Below are 11,938 nucleotides of genomic sequence, written 5' to 3'. Positions count from 1 at the left end.
AGGGGAGAGAGAGAGAGAGAGAGAGAGAGAGAGAGAGAGAGAGAGAGAGAGAGAGAGAAGCCAAGGTTTCTGACTTGAGCAAGATGGAAAACAACTGCCATTTACCAACATGGAGAAAGCAAGCAATGCAGTGAGTTTCAGTAGGAGAGTTTGTGACTGGCTATGTTTGTGATGCTTATCAGCCATCCAGCTAGAGTATGGATCAAGATATAGGAATGTAGAAAAGAGGTATGGAATAGAGATAAAGATTTGGCTATGGGTTCAAACCCATTTCTAAACAAACAAAAAATTGGTGTCAGCAGGTATACAGGGTTTGAAATCATAGGACTGAAGACATGACGTTGACCTAGCAAGTGGGAGTAAACTGAGATAAAAAAAAAAAAATGCCAGGAGCCAGCTTTGGGTCCTGTGATATTTAAAGATTGTGGACACAGGAAGAAACAGCCAGGAAGTTGGAGGAGAGGGCAGGGAGGTCCGGGAGAACGGCAGGGAGATGGAGACCACAGGAAGGACTGTTTTTGAATCCTAATGAGAAAAGTGTTTACAGGAGGGTGGGGCGATTGGATCGGTCCAGTGTAACTGCTGGCTGTAGTAAACATGAGGACAGAGAGGGGGTCTTTGGATTCAGCAACATGGAGTCCACTGGGGAGTCTGGCAATGGTAGTTTTATGAAACTGTGAGTGCAAACTTGATTGGAGGAAGTTTAAGAGAACAAGGGAGGAGAAGAATTGGAAGTTGAGGCTAGGAAAATGCAGAAAAGAGTGGCAATCAACTCTAACCTTGTTCCTTTAACTTGTCTCCTCCTCTTTCCTAGCCTGCCATTTTCCACTTCTCCATCAGCTGGTCATTTTACTTAGCATGCTCGTGTAATGATGCCTTGGCTCAGTCAGTTGGCGAGCCCTCAAACCCGGGCTTGATCTCCCCACCCCAACTCTGCCTCCAGTTGGACGGGCAATGGCTTCCTCCTTCAGATCTCCTGTCCCACTTGTGCAGGCTGTCTTCCCCTTCAACTGGCAACAGTTCTTGTGCAAGAGAGGGGCAACATGTACCCAAGCCCTTTGATGGGTGCTTTCCCTACAGGGTGGACCAGATTGTGGGTCGGGGACCTGGAGACCGAAAGGCCAGGGAGAAGGGCGACAAGGGGCCCCCAGACGTGGAGGCGGTGGATGAAATCAGCATGATGGGGCGCGTGGTCAAGGTGGAGAAGCAGGTGAGCGCTGAGTGGACTTTGGCCGGGGCGGTGGAGTTCACTGGCCACCGAGAGGCTCTGGAGGGCTGCACTCCAGGGCACCCACTCAGGAGGCTCTAGCAGGACCTCTGCATTCCCTGCCCGGCCACACTCTGCCTCATGGATAAGCCCCGCTCTCAGAAAGCCCGCCCCTTCCTGCCAAAGGATCTTGGTAAGCTTGCCATCTCCTGCTGAGATGCAGGGTGCTACAATCTCAGATAAGTCCCCCTAAATTCCACCTATTCAGTTGTCTGTCTTTTGGACCATCTCAGCCAATTACAACTAAATGTCATCCCAGGAACCTGTCCTAGCTTCCCACCTTCATCCTACTATCCACAGGCCGGATTTCATCTTCCGGGTCTAGGCGACTCCTCGTGGTGAGGCCCCACGCGGGCTCCGCCCGCCACCGCTTGCGCCGGGGCCACGCCTCCTCCCCCCACAACCGGCAAAAACCCCGCCCCTGATGCAGCCACCCTGCCCCCTCCCTGGAAAACCCCACCCCTAGCCCAACCCCGACTCCCAGCTGTGCCCCGCCCCCAGGTGCAGTCCATTGAGCACAAGCTGGACCTACTGTTGGGCTTCTATTCGCGCTGCCTGCGCTCTGGCACCTCAGCCAGCTTGGGCACCGTGCAAGTGCCGCTCTTCGATCCTGACATCACCTCGGACTACCACAGTCCTGTGGACCATGAGGACATCTCGGTCTCCGCACAGACACTAAGCATCTCTCGCTCTGTCAGCACCAACATGGACTGAATGACTTCTGGGCAGAGTCGCACTGGGCCAGCCTCTAGGCCTTGCGCTTGAACCCTTCTACTGAGGCCTCCGGACTTCTACTTGAACTCGCTCCCTCCTGGGGAGAGAGGCCACACACAGTATTGAGCTGCCTGGGGTGGGGTGGGGGTGGGGGGCAAGAGACCCGCTGTGGGTGCCCAAGCACTGTCCCCACCCCAGGAGCGTGAGGTGCCAGGCCACACGGAGAGCAGCAGCAGCAGCTGCCCCACGGCCTCTGGGACCCTCAGAACCCTGCCCACTCCACCAAGGCCTGCCATGGCCCACGTGGTAGGGTCACTGCCCCAGGAGTGGGAGCAAGGTACTGGGGCCCTGGGCTCTAGCCCCTGGGCCCTGCTCAGCTTCCAGCTATGCAAGGTGAGGTCTGTGGCCTGCTCTTCAGACAGAGCAGAGAAGCCCTCCCGCCAAGTCCCCACCCCATTGGGGTTGGGCCCAAGGTGTCCCCACAGATACCCACAAAGCACAGGACCCTGCCTCAAGGCAGGTGGGCATCATATATGCAAACTATGTTAAATATGCAACTTTGGGGGCCCCCATGGGGTCTCCCTGCCCATCCTCCACCAGGAGTTGGGCTCCCAGCAGTAGCTGGTCTCAGGCTGTTTGGCCATGACCCCCTCCCCAATCCATGGCTTATCCCTGCCCCCACCAGGATGGGGCCTGTTTCTTCCCAACACTCACCCAAGGCCAGTGCCAGCTGGGCCTTCCTTTCCACCTGCAGGTGTCACCTGCCAGGACCATCCTCTTCCTGCTGGATGTTCATTCTCCTCTGGCTCTCCATATATCTTTGACCATTGGCAGGAGTTTCTGTGTTCTCCACAATCTCCCAGACAGTGTCCTATGGGTGGGTTGCACAAATATAATTCTCTGTTTTCTCAGATGTAGAGAAAGCCTCACACTCACACTGATGCCCACAAGCAGGCACAGCTGGAGATGTGAGCACAGGGACCCTCAGCCTTTCCTGAGTCTCTGCAGTCAATACTGGTGGGCTGGCATTAGCAGATCTCCACTCAGAGGTAGCCCTTGCCCCCTCTGTTCAGGAGAGGGAGCTTTAAAGTGAGCCCAGATCTTTCCAGGTCCAACCCCAGAGCTTTACCCACTCCCTTTCCTCAAAAACAGACTCCTCTGCAGCCCAGGAGCACTACTGCTTATTCTCTCTACCCTTGAGGGCTCCCCACAGTGTCCTCTCAGCACAACTCAGGCCTCTGGGGTCTGCACACCACCAGAGAGACCCCCGGTCCACTCCTTCCTAGTCACTCTTGACTCCCAGAGTGGACAGTAACACATCTCACAGCTTCACCAGCTGTGCGTATGGCTGTCGCCTGCACTGTCTGCTCCCCACTTTACTTGGCAGCCCATATACTGGCATAAGTGCCCATCCACTGCAAGTCCCCAGCACCACTTTTGTATCTGTACCCCTTTGTTCCCGGCAGGAGGGTGAGAGACAGTGGACTGAAGGCAACCCTCTGTGCAGTGCTAAGGAACAAGGGGCTGAGGCCAAGCTGCCTACTTCTCATACTGGGGACCTGCATGTACTAGCACCAGGGTTTAGATTGGATCTTGTTCAGCCCCATGGTGCCCAATCCTCTGCCCTAACATGTCCTCTGCATGTACCATCATGCTTTGAATAGAGCATCTCTTGGCTCATTTCACCTGCATTGCACTGTCCCCAGAGAGCCACCCTTCTTCTCCCTCAGAGACAGCTGTGGAGAAGGTCAGGGAAATAGGATTACCCTGTGACCAAAGGACATATGGGAAGAGGTCCTCCTTCCATGATTGATGTTCCCCCAAGTCCTTTGATATGCAAGTACCTCACTTTGTTAACTTATTAACTTATTGGTTTCATTAAAGTTTTCAGTAGAAGGTGGCTGGTCTTGGTTTTATTCAGTGGGATGAAGTTGGTCTGAGGGTAGGGACAAGCAGATTAGGACTAGTTAGGGCTTTTTGTTGAAAAAGGCACAATCCCATGTGAGTTCAGGATGCAGTGACCACTCCGAGACCTGAAGGAATATAGGTAGAGGTTGGGGCTATCAGACCTCACAGCTTGCGAGAGGGAGCCCTGGAGTATTGAAGAGAAGGCTCTCCAGATGCTGCAACTAAACTGAACGTCAAACCGTTAGTGATATTCCAGTCTCCGTATGAAATCATAAGGGAGAGAAAGAAGGAATGAAAAGGTTTATGCACTCATGTGCATAAACACCCATCAAGCAAAGAAGAAAACTATCTATCCACAATAGGCTTTCTGCTGGCAGCAGCACCATAGTTGGTGTATATATATAATTTTCTTCTTCCATTGCCCTCTGTTTCCTTCGCCCTCAGCCAACACCTCCACTGCTTAGGTTTCTTTATAAGATCAAATGGCCCATGCCATCATTTTTGAGGTTCTGAATCCTTCATGATCCTACATGGTTTTGAATATTGTAGCTTTTCATTAACTTTTTCTCTCGTGCATGGAAGTGCAGTTGTCTCTTGGTATCCATAGAGGGTTGGTTCCAGGCCCCACTGCCATAAACAAAATTGTAGATGCTTAAATTCCTAGTTAAAAATGATGTACTATTTGCATACAACTTACAGGCATCCTCCTGTATACTTTAAGTAATCTCTGTCTTCCAATAGTTAATATAAATTAGATGCTATATAAGTAGTTGTAGTAATGTATGTTCAGGAAATAATGAAAAGCAAAAGTCTGCACATATTAAGTCCTCAGACAGTTGAGTTTCTGGATGCAGAGGGAGGAGGACACTGCACTAAGATAATAGCAACCATCCAGTTTTTCCTTGGTAAGGAAGGGCAGATATGCAGCCAGTGCATGAGCTCTCTCTTTGCCTTTTGGTTTAGTGGCATGAGAAGCCAAAAATGACCAATCAAATGCATTAAAGGGTGTAAGGTTGGCAAGAAGCATTTAGCAAGGCACAGGAACTAGGGTGTTGGTCTTCATGGTAAATGTATCAGCTACTGGACACAGAATGTGTAAAGATCCAGAGGCACCAGAGACCATGGTAAAGAAAGAAATCCTGTGACAAGGTTCAGAGAACAAAGGAGAGTGTGGTATAAGATGAAACTTAAGAATTAAGGATTGTGGGCCTGGGAGATAGCTCAGTGACACAAGCGCCTGCCTGGCAAGTGCAAGGTCCTGAGTTAGATCCCCAGTGTGTGTGTGTGGGGAGAATTAAAGGATGAGAATTGGAAAAATGCTAAGATGTAAATCAGTGATAAAATATTTACCTAGCATGTGCAAAGCCCTGGGTTCAACCCCCACTACTGAAAAAAAAAAAAAAAAAAAAAACAAAAAAAAAACTGTAGGACTTCACAAATCATTCCAAAGAAAGAGCACTCACTAGTGAGGGCAGGTGGGAGCCAATGAAAGCTTCAGAGTGGGAGTCAAACTGAGATAGATTTGCATTTTAATAAGTTTTCTTCGTGGCATGACAGATGAAGTTAAGGGAGAAAGCCTGATTGTGGGGATACAAGGCAGGAAGTTGCTGAAGTAATCCAAGTAGATGTTAACAAACTTGAAAAAGTCCCATGGCATTTTACAAATTAAGTAAATGTCTACTGAACACCTGCTGTATGTCAGACCCTGGCTCAGCATAGTATACAGGATGAACAGGCGCAGAGGACTGAAGTTTGGCCCTGAGGTCATCCAGCCCCTGGGGGAGCCAGATGCAAAATTAACCAATGCACAACTCACTGTTTCTTTTCTAAGTTTGTCTGGCTCAGCAAGGAGAATTTGCAGATGGCTATGGGAGTCCCCAAACTGTCATCAAATATGGCCTTGAGAGCAGATATGATTTTAGCTAGGTGTGTCATTTATCTATTGCTATGTAACAACTCACTGTAAAACTTAGCAACTTAATGAATTTTTATTTTTCTCGATTCTGTGGGTCAGCAGTTTAGGCTGAACTTGGCTGAGTACTTCCCCCTGGTATCATTGGGGATCTCTAATGTGATCATACACCGCTGGCATCTTGACTGACACTGGGTGGTGGCTATGGTGGTGTGCATCTCATCTGTTCCTGCGCTGGCAGCATGATCCATGCTATAGTGGTGTTGAGTGCTGGAACCCTTAAAAGGTGGAATCTAGTGAAAGGTAATTAAGTCATGTGGGCCCTCTCAGAAGGATTAGTGAAGGCCTCAGGGGTTGTATTTGTTCCCTCAGAATATAATTGTGATTAATTGAATTGTCATAAGGGACCCTGCATCCCTGGTTCATGGGGGCTGCCCACCACTTGCACATGCTCCCAGCACTGTGATGCCATCCATAATGAGGCCTTTGCCACATCTGAGCAGGTGATTCTATGCCTTTGACCTAAAACTGTGAGCTAAAAAAATCTCTTCTTCGCAAAGTGCTCAGCATCAGATATTCTGTTACAGCAACACAGAATGGACTAAAACAACAGCTTAAGGTTGTTTTACATGCCCAGGGTTTGGTGGATCCTACTTGGTCCACAGGCAGGCTTGCTTATCTCTGCTCCATGTGGCTCCTCATGCTCTAGTAAATTACACCAGTCTCCTTCATGGACAAGGCCAAAGCAGAAGCTCTGAGGGCCCAACTCAGATGCAGTAAGAGCCCCCTGGGATGACAGTATTGGCTGCCAAAACAAATACCACACGCTGGGCAGCTTAACAGAAGTTTCTTTCCACATAGTTCTAGAGGCTGAAGTCTAAGGCCGAGGTATTAGAGAGCGGATTTCCTTTCAGAGTCTTTCCCTTTGGCCTGTAGGTAGCTGTTTTCTTCGGTGATCATTACATGATCATCATTCTACACATACATGTGTCTGGCATCTTGCATTTCACTTACGAAAATGCCAGTCATATTGGATTAGGGGCCGTGATAACAAGCCTACTTTATCTTCATAACCTCTTATTTCTGCATGTAGACGCACTTTGAGATTCTGGAAGTTAGATCTTCAACATAATTATTTTGGAGGGTCACAGATCTGTCCATAATGCCTGGAGTGAAGTCACCAGCCTGGAACCCTTTCTGCTCTCAGTGTACAGGGGCTGAGGACTGCTCTGGGGGCTTATTCCACCCCTACTGGGCACAGGTGGATGTGTGCAGACATCCTATAGTTTGGGGGCCTTATTTTTTAGCTCCAGGGCCTTTGCTAAATTAACTTATCTGAAGCCCTAATATATAAAATACGAAAAATGCAATCACAAAATGAAAACCTCCCAGAGGTGACTTCAATTCTCATGCTACATACACATTAAGCACATACCCAGGATGCTGTCAGATCAGGTCTAACTCACTGGGAACTCATTTGAACTATTGCAGTGGTTTATACTCTGTCTGAAGGTCTTTCTTTCTCCTCAGCCATGCCATGACTACTCTGGGGTGGCATGTACCTGCCTATTTGTCTCAGTAGGTTTCTTGGAATCACATTCTGGGGACAGAGAATGGTATGCAGAACATTTATGGAGGGGCAAGCTCAGAAGACGCATACATATAGAAGGCAGAGTTGGGCAGAGGGAAAACTCCCCTGACATGGGGTGATGTCACTTGAGCCACTGGTTGACACTCAGGAACTCTAGAGCCTGGAGAGAACTGCAGAGTTGTACTAAGATGAAAGGAGGACGCAGTCCTTGGTTTGTGAGCAGCAGCCAGTTCCTGGCAGTCCCCAATCCCAGTGAGCTTCACAGCTGTGTCCCAGTAGCAGTGAGTCCCAGCAGCTGGGGAATGGACTCATGGGCCCTGCAGGGGCAAGGTGGGCAACACCGTGGAGCTCCAAGGCGTTCAATGCACCATCACAACAACTTGGGGCTTTTTTACAGGATTTATTTTGGCCAGCCAAACGTGGAAGGAAAGGACAGTATTCTTGTCGTACAGAGACCCTAAGAGGCATGCTAATTTATGCCAGACCTCACAATGCCTCCTTCCCCAGGTAAGACAGCTGTTGCTTCTTCACCTGGGATCCAAAATACAGACAGGTAAAGCAGACCTGGACCCAGACCAGCAGTCCAGCCTGCTGTAGTCAGCATCAGCTGAATGGCAGTGGAATCGGAGACCTAGAAGTACGAAATGATAGTTGGCTTTTCAGCTACTAAGATTTTGGGTTGGTTTGTTTTATAGCATTTCACAAGACCTGAGTGGCATAGCTAGTAAGATCAATTTTGCTGGAAGTGATGAAGTAGGAGATTTATCTTGCATATCACAAAGGATTTTCTTAAATTCTCAGTAAAATCTTTGGTTTTTATTCCAAATGGCTTCTCTGGGCTCTAGATGCCCTCCCTCCCCACCCCCTACTCCACTTCCCTCTCCTCTCTTATCCCCTCCCTTTCCCTCTCCTCTTCTCCCCTCTGCTCTCCTTGACCCCTCCTCCGCCTTTCCCCAAGTAGCCTCTAAAATGGGTGAGAAATGGAGGATTTCCTGGACAAGGTGGGAAAGGTGGTTTTGTGTTTTTTTTGTTTTTGTTTTGTTGGGGTTTTTTTTTTGGCAAAAAGTTGTTCTAGGACAAACATCCTGAAGCTTGAGAGCCAGGCTTCCTTGCCTGCTCAGAAAGGGATGCGTTTGCCCTTACCTTTCCCACACTCTGGTTAGGACCCCCTTGAGTATGATATCTGGACCCTAACCGCTTCCTTTCTGGATTCTCACAGGTATGACTGTGGCTTTGTAGGACAAGAAACATGTTCTTGTTTGTATCCTTACTGTCCCCAACTCAAGGCTGGATACATGGACAATTAATAAATGCTGATTGGAAGGCCACATGCAATTGGGATTTCCACCAAAGAATGATCGTTGTCCCTGTTATGTTTTCCTTTGGCCACCAGGCGTCAGTAAAGACCTTGGACTGGAGTTGCAGCACTAACTTGAAGCCAGGAAACAGGCTGGTTATAGAGCCCGGGTATTAGACCCCAAAGGCCTTTGGGTTAAACCCAGTGTGACTAGAAGAGAGGGGGAGGAGGGCAAGAGTGGCAAAGTTGAGAAATGAGGGTGCCAGGACTTGCCTCAGTACAAGGCTGGCTCTCTGCCCGTCATTCTTTTATTCCAGTTGTTTGCTCATCTGTACTGTGCATCAAGCACTGCTTTAGGTGCCAAGCTCATAGCCATTTTCCCAAAGTCATGAGGTCCCTGCTCACATGGCATATACGGCAGAGTACTGTCTAGACAGACGCTAAGGAGACAGTGACAGTCGGGGGGGGGCGGTGGCCTTGGACAGTCTATCAGATAAAATCAAGGGGAAGCGAAGGCAATCTTAGAGAGTCAGAGATGCCCATGGTCAACAGCCTGATTTTTCAATGGGGAAACTGAAGTCCAGAAAGCCAGAAGAGAGCCCAGAAATAAACCTGTCTTTCAACTCCTAGCTGTTCCCGGATGGCCTTCCTCTGCTTTTATTCTTAGCCTGCCCTGTGTCACCCTAATGAGAGGGAGCACAGGCATCAGTGTTCTGAGAATGTGGACATTAACTGGGCTGTGTGTGTGTGTGTGTGTGTGTGTGTGTGTGTGTGTGTGTGTGTGTGTGCAAAGGCCTCGGAAATCCTCAGCTCAGGGAACTATGTAGCAAAGTAAAGAAGTCCCACAGAAATCTGTTTTTTTTCCCCCATGATACATCTCTAAGACTTCTTTCCTCCCAAAATATTTTAGTACATTAAATTTTGGGTTTGGTGCCTCTGCTTTGACTATCTGAGGCTACAACCCTGGTGTATCGGTGAGGTTTCCCGTTGCTGGGATAAAACACCTGACACCCACAACCCGAGAGAAGAGAGGTTTAACTTTGGCTCATAGTCTCAGGAACTTCAATCAGTGGCTTCTGGTTCTGGTGTAGGAACATCATGGTAGAAGGAGGTGGTGAATCAGAACAGCTTACTTTATGGTGGCCAGGAAAACAATACCCGAGAGGAAGAGCCTAGGGGCCAAATGTAGTGCTCAAGGGCATGCTTCCGGGACACACCCAGAAATGTGCTTTACCAATCTCCTGTGCAGCTTTCAAGCCAATCAAGTTGGCAGTCCAGCTTAGCTATCACATCTGGGAAAATCATTTCTACTTGCTGGTGAGCCTCTGTTCTTTCATTTGTAAGACCTGGGCCCAATTTTCCTGATCCGAAAGCCACTTCTCTATAGACCCTCTATAGACCCAAGTGCCCGCCATGGCTGGTTTTTGGGCTAAAGCAGATCTGAGGCTCCAGCGATAATTCTTTGGCTTCCCTTCCTCCTGTCTCCTCAACTGCTCCTTTTCAATCTCTGTCCCAGCATTCTCTTCCATGTCAATCATCCTCCAAGTTTTGGTCCTTGGTCTCCTTTTTCCATCACTGCCTCAGCATTCCTATGGCCACAGTGAGGGTGCTAATAACCAAAACATGCTTGTCACTATAGACTCACTCCTTAGCTCTGCACCTTTGCCGGGCCCTTCATCTCCTGGCCTTCAACCCTGGTTGACCTAGCACATTCATTCTGATCTTATCCCTTGCCCCTGTGGATAAGATCCTAGCTGCCACTCCAAAGAAGAGTCTTTTTGTCCCCCAAGTCATACTCTAGAATAATGTTCAGCTCCTTTCTTTCTTGTTGCTCTCCAACAGCTGAGAATGCGTTATTGAGATTGCATGATCCATTTCCATCTTCCTCAGTAACAGAATACCCCAATTCTCCTTAGATACATGGCCCTCCAGAATAAAGACGATCTTTTGAACAGTTAGTTTTTGTGTGCTGATTTGGGGCAACTTCCAGAAAGTGCCTTTTTCTTTTCTTTATTTTTTTTTTTTGGCTAGGATGTTGATATACTAACTAAAACAGCCTTTTGAAATCATAAGGTCAGACTCATAAATGACAAAGCAATGAGAAGAAGGGGCCTGGATCTCAACACTCTGGATAACTCCTCCCATCCTGGGCCATCTATCTGGTTTCTTATATTCAAGATACTATTATTTTGTTACATAAAACCACACACTAATCCTGAGTAATCCATATATAGAGGCTTTTATTCAGCAAAAGACTATTTGCTTATGTCAGACATTGTATTCTGGGCTCTTTCATAGCACAATCTCTCTTAGGTAATACTACATCTGTTTCTTTACCATTTTTCTCATCTACCATGCTCTATTCCTATGTGTTTAGGCCTGTCATCATTGCTTAAATCAGTATGACAATCTTCTTAGGGGTCCCCATTTTCTCCAGTGTACCCTGCCAAATTCACTTTACCCATAGCAGAATGATCTTTCCACAAAAAAGGGAAAAAAGAAAACTTTTCTTCTTCCACCCTGTTCCTACCTTCTGTGGCTCCCCACAAATTCCAGCTCCTCAGCCTGCCACGCAGAAGGTCACTCCTCTTTGGTCATTACCTACTCCAAATGTGTCTCTGTCCGTCTGATCACCTCCCCCACAAGCTAACTGCTCTGGACTCATTGCCTCTCCAGTGGCTTTATTCGTCCACGCTCCTTGGTCTGTGACAGGATTGTCACCTCCCTTGGACTTCCTTTCTTCCTGTGTCCTACCCTACCCATTTCATCATGCAAGCACCCAGCATGTCATGAATTGTGGAATATGCTCTCACAGCAGCACTCATAGATGAGTCCCCTAATTATTCCTATTTTATGGATGAGAAAACTGAGTCTTAAGGAAAGTAAGGTGGCCAAGATGGGTATTCATAGTGATGTCTAAGTGATACCAAGTCTAGTAGATTCCAACATTATACAGGACTCAGGCCTTTGATAATCTTGCCCAGTCCACCTAGTATCCTGGGACATAGGAGGCTTGAGTTCTAATCTCAACTGAGCCACATACTATTTATTAAGACCGGCTATGCTAGAGGTTTCTGGTTATCAACCACAAGTCTATCCTCTTCCCCCTTCCATAATACCTGATTTATTGCTAAACATAGTTGCTGGGCTGGTGAGATGGCTCAGTGGTCTAAAGCACCTACTTAGAACAAGCTCAGCTAAAGCACAGGGACCGCGGTTCAATCCCCCAGCACCACATGCCAGCCAGCC

At 48.2% G+C, this 11,938-nt stretch overlaps 1 protein-coding gene across 5 annotated transcripts in view; it reads left to right on the top strand.

The window, feature by feature from the left end:
• Kcnq4 (potassium voltage-gated channel subfamily Q member 4) overlaps nucleotides 1–3,839 on the top strand; it is a 51,116-nt gene extending 47,277 nt beyond the window's left edge. For all 5 annotated transcript variants that reach the window (XM_004645957.2, XM_004645958.2, XM_023706206.1 and 2 more), the window contains 2 exons: nucleotides 1,081–1,210; nucleotides 1,769–3,839. In XM_004645957.2, the coding sequence (XP_004646014.1) occupies nucleotides 1,081–1,210; nucleotides 1,769–1,981 (343 nt within the window). In that variant the 3' untranslated portion in view covers nucleotides 1,982–3,839. The remainder of the gene's footprint in view (nucleotides 1–1,080; nucleotides 1,211–1,768) is intronic.
• The last annotated feature ends 8,099 nt before the right edge of the window (nucleotides 3,840–11,938 follow it).

The sequence above is a fragment of the Octodon degus genome, unplaced genomic scaffold, assembly GCF_000260255.1.
Source record: "Octodon degus isolate 3935 unplaced genomic scaffold, OctDeg1.0 scaffold00245, whole genome shotgun sequence".
Classification (NCBI taxonomy): Eukaryota; Metazoa; Chordata; class Mammalia; order Rodentia; family Octodontidae; genus Octodon; species Octodon degus.
This window is presented reverse-complemented; position numbering and strand designations above follow the sequence as displayed.